General features: G+C 35.1%; 1 protein-coding gene across 1 annotated transcript in view; it reads left to right on the top strand.

Moving 5' to 3' along the window:
- Positions 1-19,400, top strand: part of LOC150090874 (uncharacterized) — a 628,907-nt gene that overhangs the window by 118,607 nt on the left and 490,900 nt on the right. The window contains exons 5-6 of the mRNA XM_090375379.1: positions 5,830-5,939; positions 13,488-13,643. Of these exons, the coding sequence (XP_090231505.1) occupies positions 5,830-5,939; positions 13,488-13,643 (266 nt within the window). The remainder of the gene's footprint in view (positions 1-5,829; positions 5,940-13,487; positions 13,644-19,400) is intronic.

Here is a 19,400-nt window from a genome sequence, read left to right as displayed (position 1 = left end):
ATTAACCTAACTGCCCTCTTCTGAATGGAATCTAGAAGCCTCAGGACCATTCCAGATGTGGGAACAATATTCCAAGGTAGGGCGGATTTGCGATTTGTACAGAGTGAACAGCTGTTTGGAAGAAAAGTAATGCCGAGAACGAAAGAAAAAAAAACAAGTTTTTTAGATGCAGAGGAAGCAATATTTGTAATGTGCTTGTGCAAAGAGAGAGATTAGAAGTCAGGGTAATCCCCAAAAGAGATATATCATTTTGACTAGAAATCGGAGTGTCACCAAAGATAAGCATAGGAGTAGAAGAAGAATCTTTTTTGTGAGATATAATACAAGACTGAGTTTTAGAAGGATTGAAATCAACTAAGTTGTCTTTGCCACACTGGAGAATTACCTGTAGATCGGCATTTAAGGAATTGGTAGCAGATTTTCGAGAAGTTGAAGCTGATTGAACAGGTCAAGGTTTCTCAAAATGGAAAGTGGAATGCAATGTGCTATCATCAGCAAAACTATGGATAGGATTTCCAATCAATGGAAGAAGATCATTAATATACAAGAGGAAAAGTGTGGGGGAAAGAACCCAACCTTGGGGGACACCGGAATTAGTGGAGAGGTTAGAAGACCAGAGAGCCATCCACCATCACCGTCAGTGAGCAATCAGAGAGAAAACTGGATAACCAATTACAAAAAACAGTTGGCAAACCATTAGATGGAAGCTTGTTTAGAAAACCTTTATGCCAAACACGATCGAAAGCCTTTGAGATGTCAAGAGCAACTGCTTGTGTTTCCCCGAACTTTTCCATTGAATTTTTTCCATAAATGGGTAACATAAGTGAGAATATCATCAGTGGATCGACACTGATGGAATCTATACTGGTGATCATTGATCAGATGGAAGATTTCTAGGAGTTTGAGTTGGCAGTTAATTGATTTCTCCATAACTTTAGAAAGTAATTGCAATGGGACGATAATTGGAAGGGAGAAGTCACCCTTTTTAGGAGCTGGCTGGATATGAGCAAATTTCCAAGCAGAAGGAAAAACACCTTTGGAATAAGAAAGTGAAAAAAGTGGCAAGAACAGATATAAGATCAGGAGCACAGATTTTGAGAACAAGTGGAGAAATACCATTAGGACCTGGAGCTTTCTTAGCATCAAGGTTCATCAAAATCCTCCTGACATTCTTTTGATGGAAGACCACTGAAGGCATTGAATGGCGTATGCTGGGAATGGTGAGAGGTGTTTTTCCAAGATCATTAATATATGAGTTGGAAGAAAAATGGGATGCTAGCAGGTCAGTTTTATCCTTGGCTGAAGTGACAACAGAACCATCTGGTTTTGACAGAGGTGGGAGCAGAGATAGGCAAAAGTTGCAGCCAATAGCTTTGGCAAGAGACCAGAATGCTTAGGGCAAGAAGCAAGTTTTCTACTCTTAGCCTGTTCAAAATCTAGTTTGGGCTGATTAATAACTGCTTTACAATTATTGAGACCTGTGGTGTAGGCAGAAAAAAAAACTAAAGAATTGGAAACAAGCCAATTACGATGTGCAATTCTCTTGAACAGGTTTAGATAAAGGACAAGATTTTAAAGTGAGTGCGGAATAAAGGATTCCATTCCTAAAAGAACAATTTCACTGACGCAATCTGAGCAAACGTTGACATCAGAAGTTTTGAAACAGTAATCGGACCAAGGAAAAGAAGAAAAGAAATCTTGCAGCTCTTCCCATTTTGCATTCTTGTAATGCCAAACAAAATGATGTTGTGAATAGCCATGAGATAAAGGCTCCATTGGAGAAGAGAAATCGCCAAGTTGTGATCTCACTTTGACTGTGTACTTAGAAGGGTGTTTGTGAGAAAAAGATCAAGCATGTTGGCCAAATGGTTAGGATTGCCCGGTATTCTTGTAGATAAATGAACAATCTGTGCAAGGTCATCAGTAATTGCAAATTCGTGGCATCTCGATCAGCTGGGTTGGTGTGACTAGAAAAAAGAAGCCAGCTGGAGTTGTGAACATTAAAATCACCAAGGAAAATTTCTTCACTGTTAGGAAAGTTGCAAAGAGAGGAAGTCAAAGAGCTTCAAGTGATTAGTGGAGTTGGGAGAACAGTAGAGACAACAGATGAATTTGACACAATGAGGTAGAGAGATTTTAAGGCAAAGAAGACCAAAGAGAGTAGATTCCAAATTGCTAAGTCTCTGCCAGGGAATATCAGAACAGACATATGCACAAGTACCACCTATGAGGCGAAAGGAATCATACAGCAAATAGTTTGGGCAAATGGGATGAGCAGTAGTTGAATCAACCGATAACTGAGATTCTGTCAGAAAACGTACACGGGGTTTGGTAGACTGCAAGTGGAAATGGACATCGTTGAGATTAGAATTGAGACTATGTATATTTGTGAAATGAACTAGGAAGTGTTTGGGAGGTTTAGATCTTTTCGCAGATAAGCTTACTCTGTTAGTTTGACAATTCATGGTGTATTCAATAATAAGAATCCCCCCTCCCCATACACTCCTACCAGGCACTACCAGTAAGCCTGCCGACCAGGCTAGCCGGGTAGGTAAAGTGACTGCCTGACAACCCAAAGGTTGCGGGTTCGATTCCCGTCTCGGGCTGGATATCACGATGGTGCTGAACCAACCGTTTGGTTGGATATCCCGGCCACAATACACGAAGGAAGCAAGAAAAAACTGGTTCCTTCGTGTATTGATCACATCATACGAAATAAATAAAAAAAACAGTAAGCCTGATATACCTTCATCAATATCATTGATGAATATACAAAACAACAGTGGACCCAACACCGAACCCTGTGGGACTCCACTAATAACATTAGTCCCCGAAGAGCAGCACCCATTGATTACCACCCTCTGTCTTCTCCCACTCAACCATCCTTTTATCCATTGTAGCAACTTGCCCTTAATACCATTCAGCTCCAATTTGTTCAGTAGTCTTCCATGAGCAACAGTGTCAAAAGCTTTCTTGAAATCCAAGTATATGATATCAAAATTATTTTTTGCATCCAATTCCTTTGTAACCACATCATAATATCCAATCAAATTTCCCTTAAACCCATGCTGTGTCTGAATTATTGCTGCAGTCTTGTCTAGATGATCCTGCAATGCATATTTAACCTGTGACTCCATTATTTTACTCGGAACAGAATTTAAACTAACTGGTCGGCAATTACTCGTGTCACCCTTCGATCCCCCCTTTGTGAATTGGGGATACATTTGTACATCTCCAGTCTGTGGGGACCTTCCCTGAGTCCAAGGATGCTCTGATAATTATGGCTAAGGGTTTGCTTACTTCCTTTGCTGCTTCCTTTAATATAACTGGATAGATCCCATCCACCCCCAGGTGCCTTTCTTATGTTTAACTTCAACAATTTTTCCTCCACTTTGCTCCCAGTTATTACAAAATCATTAAGCAATTAATGATTTTGTAATAACTGTAATAATGATAATGATTTAATCACTGCTACAATTTGATAACCTTCTGCCATTTTCAAACTTTAATAACTCCTCGTGTGAATTTAGATGCAAAATACTCATTCAGTTTGTTTGCTAACTGAGCAGGATCATCAACAGTCGAACCATCAATATCAAGTGGACCAATCAGATTCATCCCCTTCCTTTTAAAGTTTATATAAGTAAAGAAATCCTTGCTGTTTTTCTTAGCATCCTTTACCAAAGATTTCTCGTAATCTGCCTTCGCCTGCCTAACCTCCTTTGTGACTTGATTACAGACTAGCTTATATCTGCCATAGGCTTCTGTGTCGCCTGATAATTTATATGCATCCCATGGATTTTGTCTTCTCCGTGAGTCCCATTAGTTCATTGTATTTGCTAAAAGTGAAAATCCACAGCATTTTACGTCTGCTTTGAACAAGTATCTGTTATTTTCTTAACCTTCAAGCCATATTGTTTTATGTAAATATGTTTTAAAACATTGTTTGAAATTACCTTTAAAAAAAAAGTGTAAAATTAGGTTGTAAATACATTATTGAATCTGATTTCTCATATTGTTTTCAAAAAATATTGGGAAACCTTACCCAATAAAAAAAAGAAAATTTAATTAGTAGTCTTCCAAATAGTCCTATTTCATTGTTTAGTTATGCATGGGGCTTCTTCCAACATAATAGTTGGTTGTAAGATTTTTTTTTTTTTTGCTTATTTAACCACTTATTTTAAAACACTTATTGGTATTGGATTACTATTGGGATATTTATTTTCTTGAGGTTTTCTTTTTTGCTGCTGCTTTTTTTTGTTTGTTTTTAATTATATATATATTTTAGTCAGTGACTTCCACATCAGGGTAGAGGAAATAGACCATGTATGATTGTGCAGGAAGGACATTTGATATGTGGTAAATTAATCAGATATTAAATGATTGGGTTCATTTGGTATAAAATTGCTTTAAGCAAACTATTATTATTAAAATAAAACACTTATTTAATAATAATAGTAATACAATCACAAAAAAGATATAATAATTGTTTATCTAGAATATTTAGATTGAATATTGAACTAAATAGATTTGATGAATTAAAATTGCTTACCCTACATATCAGGGGTGTTCAATAAATTATCTGCCTAAGGTACTTCCCATAGTTATATTTCAGTGATTCATGATTTATTATGTTCCTACATATCTTAACTTGAATCATACTAATTTTGATCCCACTATGTTTTTAGGTTGTGCTGCTGTAACAGAATGAAGGAAGACACCTTTATCAAATTATGGATTGCTGATATTGGAGCATTGTTTAGTCATCAAGTTTATCACCAAAGAAAGAAATGGGCCAAAGACCATTCATGAAAGGATAGTGGCTGTGTATTGCAACAGTGCACCTTCAGATTATCAGGTGAAATTTTGGTCAAAACATTTCAAGTGGGGTAGAGCGTTCATTGAAAATGTTCCACGTCTAGGAAGGCCCATGACAGCGACCACTCCATATATGTGCCAAGCTGTGGAAACCCTTGTTCTGAATGACAGATGTTTAACGGTGTCTCAAATCTCTTAGGAATGTGACATATCTGAGGGAACAGTTATAACCATCCTCCATGAACATTTGGGGATGAGTAAGATCATTGCAAGGTTGGGTCCTCAGATTTCTGACACCTGTGCAGAAGCAATTCAGAATACAGTGTTGTGAGGAGAATTTAGAGTTTTATGGAAGGGATCCTGAAACGTTCATCCCCAGAATTGTTATGGGTGATAAACAAGGGTTCATCACTGGGATCCTGAGGCCAAGCAAGAATCAATGCGATGGAAGCACAAGGGTTTGCCCCACCCAAAAAATTTCAGACAACCTTCAGCTGGGAAGATTAGGGCCACCATTTTTTGGGATGCTGAGGGAATTTTGTATATTTGCTACTTTAACATAAGCAGACAGTCACTGAGGAACCATATGCATCCCTACTATACAACCTCAGGGATGTCATAAAGGAAAAATGCCATGGAAAACTTTCCAGAGGGGGTGCTGCTTCTTCAGGACAGTGCACAGGTCACATGCTGCTGCTTTGAGATCTGGCCTTCAGTGACTGTTTCCTGTTTCAAAACCTCAAGAAAAACTTACATGGATGTCACTTTGCTGATGATAATGAACTGAAGTCTGCTGTTTCTGCGTTCTTTGATGGATAGGACAAAGAATTTTATTTATTTGGTATTTCCTCATTGCCAACAAAACGGAACAAGTGTATTGAAGTTCAGGGGAGTGACATGGAAAAATAAAACCAGATTTTTGCCTCTATCTCATTTCTTTTGTAGGGTAGATAATTTATTGAATGCCCTTAAGTCAATTTTTTAATGCTAATACTTGTCACCTTACTTTAGGGCTGTTACTACAATTGAGATGGTAGGCTCTTGCAGCACACTGGTTACAGAAAAAGTCTTTGCTTCAGATTCCTCATTAATGGATCCACAGATGGCAATGTTACTATATGGTGAGGCAATAAGAATTTTAGTATTATTCATATATATATATATGTATATATATTATTATATTATAGTTGAGGGGTCTAAATACAAAACTTGCCATGTCCATTTATTTTGTAATTGAGTTATAACTCCACAGGAATCTTTGGTTAAAATTTATCAAATGTTACTTGAAAAAGCTGCAAAATTGAATTCAAGTATAGTATAAAATCTCATCTAAAATTCCAGTTTAGATGCAAACTCTTGAAGTCCAACACTAGTTGAGATTCAACATTCATCAGTTCTCCATTAGAAAAAAAATGGAAGGGATCCCAATTTCTTAATAAATAAGGGGTCAAGATGCAAAACTTGGCTTGGTGAGTTTTGCATCTAGATTCCTCCTTTATCAATTAAAATATGAAGGGATCAAGATGCAAAACTTGGCTTGGTGAGTTTTGCATCTAGATTCCTCCTTTATCAACTAAAATATGAAGGGGTCAAGATGCAAAACTTGGCTTGGTGAGTTTTGCATCTAGATTCCTCCTTTATCAATTAAAATATGAAGGGGTCAAGATGCAAAACTTGGCTTGGTGAGTTTTGCATCTAGATTCCTCCTTTATCAATTAAAATATGAAGTTTTGCAAATTTTCTAAATCTGAGAGACAATTTTTGAATATATTTTTGGAAACTAAAAATAAAGGTACTGTCTTCCTCTTTCAAACGTATTTAACCTGATATTTAACAAAGCATATTTGACCTCTTCAAACACTGTCACCAAGCACAATGCTGGAGACTAAACTTAGGCAACACAAGGTACAGAGGCTCACATTTGGTGAGTATGGGCTTGGCAAACCCAGGGTCCTAAGGTGGATATCATCATACTTCTCTTTCTTGTTGATTCCTTTCTACTTCCATCTCTCTCTCTCTCTGGGTAACTCAATTTTTTTAAATTAAAAAAATTTTTTTTTTATTTTGGGCGTCGATGGATTGGCTGTGGTGGACCCGTTGCCTGGCCCCCACGCTCACCTGATTTATCAAGCCTTGATTTCTTTCTGTGGGGGGGCCCTCAAATCTATTGTGTATGAATCGCCTGTGGAGACAGAAATGGATCTCGTGGCGAGACTCGTCTGCACTGCTGCTACTGTCAAAGAAACTCCAGGTGTGTTCAACCGTGTCTGCCAATCCGTGCTGCATCGGTGTCATGCATGCATCGCGTCTCATGGTGGAACCTTCAAGCATCTGTTGCAACATCATGAGGCGCTTCCGTAGCCAGGTGGGCAGGAGCAGCAGTGCGTAGCACACGCTTCTTGATTAGACCAGGGTTCGAGCCCGTGACCACCAAATATGGAGGATGCGGAAAGGTCAGGGAATGACCACCGCATATCCCCGGAACAATATGGCCTTAGTTGCTAATGCTCCTAAAAAATCCAAATAACAAACATAACAAGCAACATCATGAAACGCATTCATTTCGTACTCCATTGTTAATATTATGTCAAATAAATGTTTGCCACTAATTACTGTCTTGTGTCATTTCTGCTTCTTGTGCCTCTGCTACTACTTTCCCCGTGACGTTTCTGGTTATGGGTTCCTATGCAATTCACGTTCCTTTAGATGTTATCTACCTCCCCTAAACGTTTGTACCAATATTTTTGAGACACCTGTATAGACAGAGTGGGTTGGTAAATCAGGTTATCTTATAATAGAGGACTTTAACTTTCCAGATATTGACGTGCGTGTTGCCACACAGTAGCAAGGCTTTTGTGGATTTCTTGAATGGTTGTTTTATACAGCAGCATGTTAGAGAAGCAACAGGAGAAAGCACTTTTGATCTGATTATCAGCAGTGAATCTTCCTGCATTAAGAATCTGAAGATAAAACCCACTGGGTGCCCCGTGATCATCATGTATTGATTGCGAATTACTTAATGCAGCTACTGTTAGTTGCATTAAGTAATTATGATACCATTCAAACACACACATTGATACCCTTCAAACACACACATTATATCGTTCACACTGGTATGACCTAATGTTTCATCACCATAAACAGTTTTTAATATTTCATATATTTCTTTTGCAGATTTTTCTCGTTTAAAGAAAAATTCCTATACCATTACAAAATCATGACACAGAATGTTAACACTACTAATCAAACTGATTTTACTTGCAACCTGTTAGCTTACTGAACAACTTCAGTATTACCACATACCACTTCAGTTTATTTTCAAACTTGTTGAACATAACTCCAACAGTCTGGGAATGTTATTGCCACACCTCGTTTACTGGCTAATAATGTATTGCTTCTGCATAGGTGGATCCCTGATATTTATATTAGTATGTCTGATTTGATATGCATATACAGGGAGCTTCTGCACAGGACAATATTTTGTTTAGTGATGTATTTTATTCGTGGCACAAAACACATTGGAGTTTAGGTTCACTTTCAATTCCATTGCATGTTTAAACCTATTTCATATTAATCGTTACACTTCCTCACTATCATCAGTTTCTTCAGTTCAGTTACTTTATTGAAGAAGCTCTGCAATTTAACATTGTTGGTTTTATTACTAACATCCACTTCAATACTAGCATCGGTTTTTCATTTCAATGTTCCAGTTTGAAGCCACTTACCCATGTTATTCAAAATGTGGTTGATTTTAAATTACTAAAGTAAATAATGATTCATAAACACTGTTTATATGAAAACATAAATATGCACAATTGGCACAATGTCAGTTGTGGCTAAATAAACTGGAGATACTGCTGCTTGCAGTCTCTCCATTTGTTTGTCTCTATCAGACTGAAGTGATTCATGGAGAGCTGTGAACCAAGAGTGAGGCTGACACCAGTTATTCAATATATGATGTAGAGAACAAAATGTACAGATGATAAAAGCTTGCCCAATTTTTCAAAATTAACAATTCTTGTTGGGTTAAATGGGGTCCAACTAGGCTCTCTCTGATAGATCATTTTTATATATTACCTGTTTATTATGTATATATTACTTGTTTATATTACCTGTTTATTATGTCAATGAAATTTGTCATGGTCGCAGACCACCTTCAACAAGCTGGCGGACCACAGATTGAGAACCATTGAGCTATGGCATTCAAATCTAGTGAATTACCAGACCAAGTTAATATATTTTAACATTTTTGGACAATATTCTTAATGCTCTTTGCTTTGACCAGAATTATCTTGAAAAATGAACTCTCTATGGTTAACAGTGCTTGAAATGAGAGTATCATTTGAGAAGGAAAAAAAATGTATATTATGACATTGATAATGTTAAAAAGATCTGTCTTTCTACATCATTGGCTTAGAAAAATCCCCAGACTGTGACTTTGGTAGGAAACTTAATGTTTTGATCATACATGAGCTGTGCAGAGAATCACTGCATGAGAAACTCCACAGTAATCATTGTCATTGAAATTAATTTTTGTTTCGTCACCAAACAAAAATTTATGCCACTCTTCTTTGAACTAATACTAGTGCTGTTTTACCTGTGTAATGTGTGTTTGCTATTGTTGTTTAGTGAGTATTGGCTCCTTAATTGGATGATATGATTTCAGATCCATTTCCTTCAGCCTTTTCCTTACAGTTCTATTGTTGTTTCTATTTGTTATATCTTCCCATTACTTTAGAACAAGTAAATCTCTCTTGAGTATCGAGGTGATGAAGGTAACTATCTGCTGTTGAAGTTGATGTGTGTGTTCTTCAGCCTTTATCTGCTCTTCCTTAGTTAGCTGCTTCCACTTTCTTCAATCATACCCAATAATAGCCACTCAACTGTTTTATGTGCATCAGCAACTTCAGTGTTTTTTTTCCATATTCTTTCAGATTCTTCATTTTATTAGGCTTAGGAAGAGTAATTGGTTTTTTTAATCATCTTCATTACTTTCAGCAAGAGAGAGAAATAACTTAAAATAGCAGAATTACAGGATTTCCCTTGATAAAAAAAGAATTGTTTCCTCTCCCAGAATACACTGCCTTCCAGTACATATAGTTCACCCTGGACCACAATATATGAAGAGGAGTGCTGGTTAGTTCTGGAATGTGACTAATGCCTAGTAACTTTCCCATCCATTCCCTATGGATGATCTAAGAAGGGCTTAAGACTAATTCCAGATTGTTAATAGAAAGAATTGCTATTATTTTGTTCATTAGTTAAAGTATGTCTGATTTTTTTTATTCTTTTGAAATAAATATTTTCATCACTCAGTATTACTCTGAGTATATGAATTTCATATGGTGTCTTGCAGCTTTTTATTCATTAAAAACATTAATTTTTCCAGCACTGTATGTTACAATTAGCGACTCACTATTGAATATCACAGTCGATAACTTTTTGTTAAATCTATCTCCTAAATTTAGATGAAATTATTTCTTGGTTAAATGTATGAATATAGTTTTTTATTTAACAGGGAACAGTCATTTTATTCTTTAATTTTATTCGTTAATATACGAAATGTTAATATGACCTTTAATGTTAATATACCAAATCATTTCTTAATGAGGAAAATTTCCCAGCATTTCCCTGAAGAAATACTTTACACTTTTAATGGTCATTAATCGTAAGGAGACTGATATACACAAATAAACTTAATGAAAATTAAGAAACAAACTTCATGGCACACAAAATTATTACTTGTTACTCTTACCTTGCAACTTACTGGAAAACATGCTAACAAAGAATACAGCAGGCCCCCATTATAATGCGGTTTGCTTTATGCTGATTTGCTATAACGCTGTTCTTATATTATAACTCGTATCTGACTATAACACTGTCACAGATCACTATAACGCTCTTTTACAGATTGCATTTTTGGCATATTTAACGAAATCGTTTCATTTGATGGAATCGATAGCTTGAAAATGAATAGCAAAACAGCATTAAAACGTTTCCCACGCCGACTTGAGAAATTTTCCCACACTCAGTGAAATTTTCTTGCGGGCTAATTTAATTGCAGTACAGTCACTTGTTACGTAGTTCCGAGATCAACATTTTAAAAAATGATCAAGTATATTGCTTGTAATATTTGCGTTATATGCATTTATCCGAAGTCTAGTCATCACTCAGTACAGTATTAGACATCGTGCGTAACAGACAGTTTACTTGAACATTGTATCGTAATAATGCAATCAATGCAGTTACATTTTCTCAGAGTTAATAATGGCCGATAAGAATGAAAAAGCAACGTCTGAGCACAGTACGAAGACTATAAATGTAAGAAAAAGACTGAATTTGAAAATTAAATTAGATGTTTTGAAGCGAATCGATTCCTGTCAACGACAAGCAGATGTGTGCCATAATTTAGGACTTGCAAGTTTAACTCTAAGAACAATTATAAAAAAATAAAGAATTAATTTTAGCAGCAGGAAAGATAGATGTTCCACTGCAAGCAACTAAGGCTAGGCCGGCTATTAGGATTGAAATGGAAAAGACTTAACTAATTTTATTGAAGATAATGTCCAATGCAGAATTCAGTTAAGTTAAATATTATGAAAAAAAAAAAAAAAAAAAAAAAAAAGAGACAGAGAGAGATTAACCAATATGATGATCTGAAGAAAACTCACCTAAAAAAAAAAAAAAAAATGTGGAACCATTTAAAACTGGTAAGGGCTGGTTGAATAGATTTAAAATCTAGGGAGAAGCCACCAGTGCAGATCAAGGTGCCGAAACTTTCAAAAAAGAACTTGTTAAAATTATTGAAAGAGGGGTATTGTGTGTTATACTTGTCAACAAGTTTATTATTATTATTATTATTAATAGCCATATGGTACAAGGAAGCCTGAGGCTTATGCTGCACCAGCCAAAAAAAAAAAAAAAAAAAAAAAAAAAGTCCATGTTACCCTGAGAAAACAGAGAGAGAGAGAGAGAAGTAAAAAGGAATCACCAAGAAAGAGAAGAATGATGATATCCAGCTCAGGACCCTGGGTTTGCCAAGCCCATACTCACCAGATGTGAGCCCTGTTTATAACATAGATGAAGCAGGACTTTTGTGGAAACGAATGCCTAAAAGAAGTTTCATATTGAAAGAAGCAAAAAATATGCCCGGTTTCAAAGCGGCGAAGGATCGGGTGACTTTATTTTGGGTGGCAATGCTGCGGGGGATTTAAAATTAATACCCCTTTTAGTTTATTTAGAAGAGGGCCAAAGTTTAACCCAAAATCGACACATTTTTCATGATTAAATTCATCAATTAAATTAAATCAATTTAGATCAATTAAATTCATGATTTTAATTGGAATTTTAAGTTTAATTTTGATACGTAAATAGTTACCACATAATTATATACATATGTAATGCAGAATATTTTATATGTACAAATATTTGAATACTAAATATTTTGACCGACATTTGTGCTTCTTTTCATTACTGTTTATTATTGATTAGGAAATAACCTATGGCACCGACTGCAGCTTACAAATACATATGTTATCTTATGGGAATGCGGAGATCGCTTAGCGCGGATTCACTTAGTGCTCTGTTTTTATGGAACGAATTATCAGCATTAAGTGGGGGTCACCTGCATAAGTTTTTGTTAGCCATGTGATAGTAACTAGTGGTTTAGCACTTGTGCTATGCAAGTTTATTTTTCATGTATATACCATATATTCTGGCATATAAGTGAACTTCTGTTTTTTGCCTTGATAGTTTGTTCTTAGTAATTCGTAATCAAGGGGGGTAAACGTAAAGGTTACCCCCTTCCCCTTTTCATTTTATAATTATACTTCACTTAGTGGAGTGTAATTATACTTTACATAGAGGAGCATTACAGTAAGATCTGCATTTAGAACCACTTCACGTTGGACTAGCATTTTTAATTTAATTATTTTTGCTCTTTTGAATGTTTATATTGCAATAATTTATTACACCACATAGTAAGCTGTAAAGAAAGCAGGAAGCATATACAGTACTTCCTTATTGCATGTCATGAAACTAAAACCTACGGGCACAGGTGATCTTAGGACATCACTCTTATTGATGCCATATATGTACATGGTGAGGTTTTAATTATGTAAATGAGCCATTCTATTGTGTAAACAAGCCTGTTTAGTACTGTGCTTACTGAAAATTGTTTCTTTGTAAACAGTGCCTAAATATGGAATTGTATTTGCTATAACAAATTGGTAATCCCAAAAGTTTGTAATTTTTGAGAACTCTAAATTAAACCAAAAAGCATAACTCTCAGTGAATTCTTAACTTTTTTCATCCAAAGAAGAAGAAGAAATTGAACAAATTTTTGGATTTTAAAAGGAGGGCAACAATGTATTTTTGTGTAAAAAAAAATATACACATAACAAATTATATGACAGACATGTATTAATACTGATATATTTTCAGTTCATTATGTGTATACATGTAGTAAAGTGTAAGAGTATCCATATTAATTCATGTCTTTCTAACAGACTTTTTAACTCATGTTTATGATTTTATACTTGGAATATAAATCTACTTAAAACTTCAGGTGACATTTTTTTTTAATGCTTAAAAGGTAAACTTATACTTTAGAGTACTTTTATTATTAGTGCATATTAGTTTTATTAAGTTTTGTTAATGCTATCCTCCAGGGACTATTCTGTTAGACACTGTATGCCTCTCAGAGAGTGCCCAGCGAGCAACCCCTAAAGATAAAGCTGCTGTCACAAAGTTGGAAACATATCTTGATGGGATAAGCCGGGAAGAAGTATTTGAAACACTTCAGAAGGCCAAGTTTGATATATCAGGTATCCTTTTTTTTTTTTTCCCCTTCTTTCATTAGTCTGTTAGAGCACATGTGCACTGGCAACAGGTATGTACTAGTCTAGAGCAGTGCTCTGCAACTGGTGAGCCATGGCACACCTGTAAGCTATAGATCAGTGTGTGACATATTTTCCCCAGATTATTGCTACTTTTTGAAATTATAACATAATAGAATCTCTAAAAATATAATTCTATAATTACTAATGACAAATAGTAAATTATTTCAGTAAGCTTGGCAACCTTGCATAAACTTGTATATCACCTGCACATAAATTCAACATTGCGCATGCACTCTCTCTCTCTCTCTCTCTCTCTCTCTCTCTCTCTCTCGTCAGTCTTTTCATTACTTCCTGAAGTTAATGGTCTTTTGCAGTCAGTTTTGTGTCAGCTTACATTTGCAAACGTTCATGTGGAATTCTTATGCAAAGTTTATTTCACTTTATACAGACCCTTTAAAATGGATAAATTTTTGTGGAAAGACAATTCAGTTTTATCATCAAAGAATGATGAACAGAAATCAGATACTTCTAAAACTCCGAGAATTGTTAAAAGACAGAACAAGGAAGAATATATTGCATACGGATTTACATGATGTGGAGATGTGTTGTCACCAAAACCAGAGTGTGTGGTTTGCAGAGAAAAACTTTGAAATGAGGCAGTAGTGCCAAGTGATTTGATGTGACAGTTATCAACAAATTCATTCTACATGAAGAAGGATATAAATTTTTTAAGTGGCTTTTAAAGCAGAATTCAAAAAAAAAAAAGAAGCCAATACACATCTACTCTTGCAATTTCTGACAAGGTTAGAAGCTAGTTATTATGTAACAAGATTAATTGCTTGCAATTAAAAAACCCATACAATTGGTGAAATTATCATCAGACCGGTGTGCACAGAAATTGTTCAACTTATGGTTGGGTTTGAAGCTGTTAAAGAAGTGAACCGTATCAGCTGAATCAGCCTTCACAGTATCAGCTGAACTCTTTCGGCAGATACTGTGAAGAGATGTATTCAGTTATATCAAGTGAAATATTATATACTCTCATTGCAAGATTAAAAGAGGTTGATTTGTTTTTTGCTTCAAATTGATGAGTCAGCTGACATATAGAACCATGCACAATTGATATGTATTGTGCATATTGTTGACTAGGGCTCCATTAAAGATTGCATTATTTATTTGGCAAGAAGCTTTCTGAAACAATGACTGGTGAAGACATTTTTCAAGTTACTGACAACTTCATGAAAATTCATGGTATTTAATGGAAACACTGTAAAAGTATTTTCGCTGATGGCACTGCGGCTGTGATGGGAAAATACAAGGTTTTGTGTCATGCATAAAAAGGCATGACCTGTAAATACGAGTTACTCAATGATTCCTCCATCGTGAAGCATTAATGGCAAAAACCTTGCCAGAGCAGCTTGGTACAACTTTGAGCGAATGTATCAGTATTGTTAATTTACTGAAGTCAAAGGCTACTAATTGCTTATATGAAGTACTTTTTTTGGGGGAGACTGGAACAGAACGTCATTTCTTACTTTTCCACACAAAAGTTCTCTGGCTTTCCCGAAGCAAGGTTTTGTCAAAGCTCGTATAATGTAGGAATTTCTATTAAAATCATAATGAGCCTCATTTTCTAAATCCACTTGAAAAATAACTTTTGTTGGCTCAATTTGCTTAAACAGGAGACATTTAAGCATCTTAATGAATTAAACAAGAAAATGCAAGGCCCTAAACAAAATATTTTAATGTGTTTGGACAAATTAAATGGATTCAAGAATACATTGAGCTATGGCAAAACAAACTTAAATGTGGATCATTTGAAATTTGCCAACCGACAAATGAAGCTATAGCAACAGTTCAGGAAGTAAGCGATAGATCAGAAATATTAGATTTGGCTGAAAAACATTTGAGCATGTTACAAGATAATTTTTTGCATTATTTTCTGTCAGCGAAAATGGAACAGTATGATTGGATTCACAATCCCTATGCACCATATTTCTGTCAAAATGCTTTCCATAAAAATGAAAGAGGAATTTGTTGATTTGAAGAACATTAGAACTCTACAAATGAAGTTTGCCAAAATCCCTTTGGATGTTTTTGGATTGATGTTAAGGAAGAGCATCCTCAAATATCCAAATGTGTTATTAATACTTGACTACCATCTTCAACTACATGCCTCTGCGAGCTCAGGTTTTCAACATTAATGTTAATAGAAAATGACAAAAGATCCTGTTTGCTGGGTCTGGATCATGAACTAAGGGTTGCCTTCTGTCTCTAATATAGAACCAAATGTTCAATGTTTGTGTTCCCTAAAACAGGCTCAAGTATCTCACTAATGTATTTTTATATCCATGAAGAAAAAATTTTTTTTGGTTAATATCACATCTAGTTTTGTTCATTTTCTTTTAATGTCACTTCAATCAATTCTATAAAATAGTTTCTGCTTAATAATACCACTAGTAATGTATCGTACTTGTTATGTAAAAACCTCTTATGCGTAAAAGCTAATATTCTGTAAAAACAAGGAAAACACTTTCAAGGTAGGTAATGTTTTTTTCACAAAACTTGATTCACTCGAAAAAAAAAATTTTTTTAACTCTAAATTTTCATACAAGAACTATAATTTACATACAAAAAATGTATGTAAAAGGTATTTACATGATGACATAGATATTTATATACAGTTGAATATACATAAAGTGGTGTGCCATGAAACTTGGAAGAGTACTCAAGTATGCCTTTAGAGGAAAAAGGTTGTGGAGCACTGGTCTAGAGCATATGTTATAGCCTAGTCAGAATAATTGCTTGTCAATAGTCAATAATAAAGTTGCCAGTGGTGACCATTGGTGTGTAGGCACTAGAATGGAAAGGTTGCTAATATTTGTGTTTTTTCGTATGATTAAAAATAAATATAACAGATGACATACGTACCGTAATGCTCAGGATGAGGGGAAGATGACATAAAACCAGTAATTAGTCAGACTTAAAGATGCCTTTAATAATCATACAAGGTTTTAATAAATTGTCTAGGAAAATCTTTTGGTTATTATATTCAAATGAATATCGGCAGCCTCCATAACTTGTTCCTGTTTATTATGCTTTTAATTTTATATGGCACTGATCTTCTTTCTACCTCAGAGACTTATAAATTCTTCTAGTAAAGACTGCTTTTTTGTGATAAGAACATCACTGTAGGCAGTGCACAACTGTGAAAACCAACGTGAGCAAACATTTTCAATCTCATTAATATCAGGAACAGTTCTATTGCCTCAAGAATGTAATACATTGCATCTTTTAAGTTGTTGCAACAAAAAAATTTACCTGTTGTGCACATATTTGTAATAGTACTACAGAGAAAATTAGGCTGGCATTGGAACAGGCTAAGTATGAGAAAATAAGTCTAGGGGAACAAAAAAAAAAAAAAAGAAAAAAAAAAAAGAAAGCTTAAGGAGTTTTTTTGTATGCAAATGCAAAGAAGAAAAGGAATCATGTGAGAAAAAGTCTTGGATAACCCAGCTGATATTGCTGATGAATTGAACAGGTACTTTGCATCAATCTTTATAGACAAATGACTTCATAGTAAAGAGAGGCTGTATGAGTGAGGATGAACAGTATGCTATTAGTTTGATTTTTTGATTTTATTTGATAGTTTGATTTTAATTTGAGCTTAGTTCCAATAGCTAGTTTCTGCGATGCTAAGAAAACATTAGAATTAGTTTCTGAGGGGGCTACAAATGATATTGAAATTATGATTTGATTGTTTAGTAGAAAAAATTGAGCATAAAGGCAAGTAAGGGTTCCAGAATTGATGACGGCACATACTCTGTAATTTTGAAAGAGGCGGCAGAAGAGTGCATTTGAATCAATAAGATTTCTTAACAGAGCATTAGGGTTTGTCGGTTTTTAAAGACCGTTTATTTTGGATAAATTTGTAAAATTCGAAAAACGGTTTTTAAATTTAAAAAACTGGTTTTAGATACTAGAATTAATATGTAAAAATTAATTAATTATTTAATTAAAAACGTTAACATTTTGACTTAATCGCCTCGGCACAAGCATATTGTAGTAAAACTAATCTTCATAAGTCAGGCAAATATTCGACATGCAAATCCACAAATGCATTCTATTATGCTATTCTATGTGGCATCACACAGACTGATCGATGACATCAGCTGTGTTGCTCACGTGCACCAGACCAGTTTAGTCCTGTGTACTAACCGTACTACGCAGTACACAACGTGCCACGACAGCTCTGTTCACTTGAGTTTGACCACAAGCAGGAATAGGCAGTTTGTGTTATTTCTTGTTTTAGTTGGTAAAAACAAAAACAACGGAAGTAAATATATTAATGTCTATTCTAATAATATAACATTCTTTCATTATTAAATATTAATGTCATTGATAAAAATATTTAAAATGTTTAATTTGATTTTTAGGCCAAAATGAATGTTGCAAATAAATCGGAAGTTTGGGATAATTTCAAAAAGGTTGGAAAAGACAAGGCATGCTGCAATGATTAATAAAATGTTGAGCTGCAAAGGATCATCTATGAGCAATCTATAATCATCTGAAAGCAGTTCATAAAATAATAATTGACAAGAAAACAGAAATGATCGACAAGCAAGAAACACCTGGACCTCCTCCTACCCACAAAAACAAGCCAGTATTTTTAATTTTGTAAAAAGGAGCAGTTTAGAAGAAATTATAGCAAAACTTGCTGCAATGGATGGATTGTCCATTAATAACATTACAACAAGCTCGTTCATACGAGAGTCTTTGCAACACGGGGATATTCATTACCAAAAAACAACACTCGAGTAATGGATCTCATTCATACGTTTTATGACAATGCCAAATGTGAAACAATAAATGAATTGGATTGTATTAAGAAGAATGGGAAAAAATTTTCACTAACTTTCAATGAGTGGACTAGCAAAACAAATCGCAGATATTTAAATATCAACGTACACCATTTTGCGGAAGATTTTAATTTGGGCTTAGTTCCAATAGCTAGTTCCTGCGATGCTAAGAAAACATTAGAATTAGTTTCTGAGGGACTACAAATTTTTAATTTGGATCTAGCAACCAACATAGTTGCAGTTACAAATGATGGTACTGCTGTTATGACAAATTTTGGCCAAATATTACCTATAATTAATTAACTATGCTATTCACACGCCATACACTTAGCAGTTCATCGTCATCATCAGCCATTTTCAATCCACTGCAGGATGAAGGCCTCTCCAGCAACTTTCCAGTTCCTTCTGTTTTGAGCACTGGCCATCCATTTACTACCCACAAACTCATGAATTTCATCTATCCATCTCTGCCTTTGTCTTTCAGGTTTTCTTCTATCTCCTCTTGGGTACCATTCTGTTATTTTCTTAGTCCATCTGTCATCATGTCTTCGAGCTGTGTGTCCTGCCCAAGACCATTTTAGTTCTTTAGTTTTGATAAGAATGTCCTTTACTTGAGTTTGCTGCCTAATCCATGTGTTTCTCTTCTTATCTAACAGTCTGATTCCCAATATAATTCGTTCCATTCTTCGCTGTGTAGTTCTCAGCTTCTCTTCCATTCTTTTGGTGAGTGCCCAAGTTTTGCTTCCATAAATCATGGTGGGGAGTATACATTGGTTCATTATTTTACGTTTCAGACAAACTGGGATATTGCTCTTCACTATGTGACTATATTTCCTGAATGCTATCCATCCAAAATTTATTCTTCTCTTGACTTCCAGCCATT

Source organism: Mastigoproctus giganteus, chromosome 1 (genome assembly GCF_048544385.1).
Source record: "Mastigoproctus giganteus isolate SK-2022 chromosome 1, ASM4854438v1, whole genome shotgun sequence".
Classification (NCBI taxonomy): domain Eukaryota; kingdom Metazoa; phylum Arthropoda; class Arachnida; order Uropygi; family Thelyphonidae; genus Mastigoproctus; species Mastigoproctus giganteus.
The sequence above is the reverse complement of the archived record's forward strand: the minus strand, read 5'-3'. Positions and strand labels throughout refer to the sequence as shown.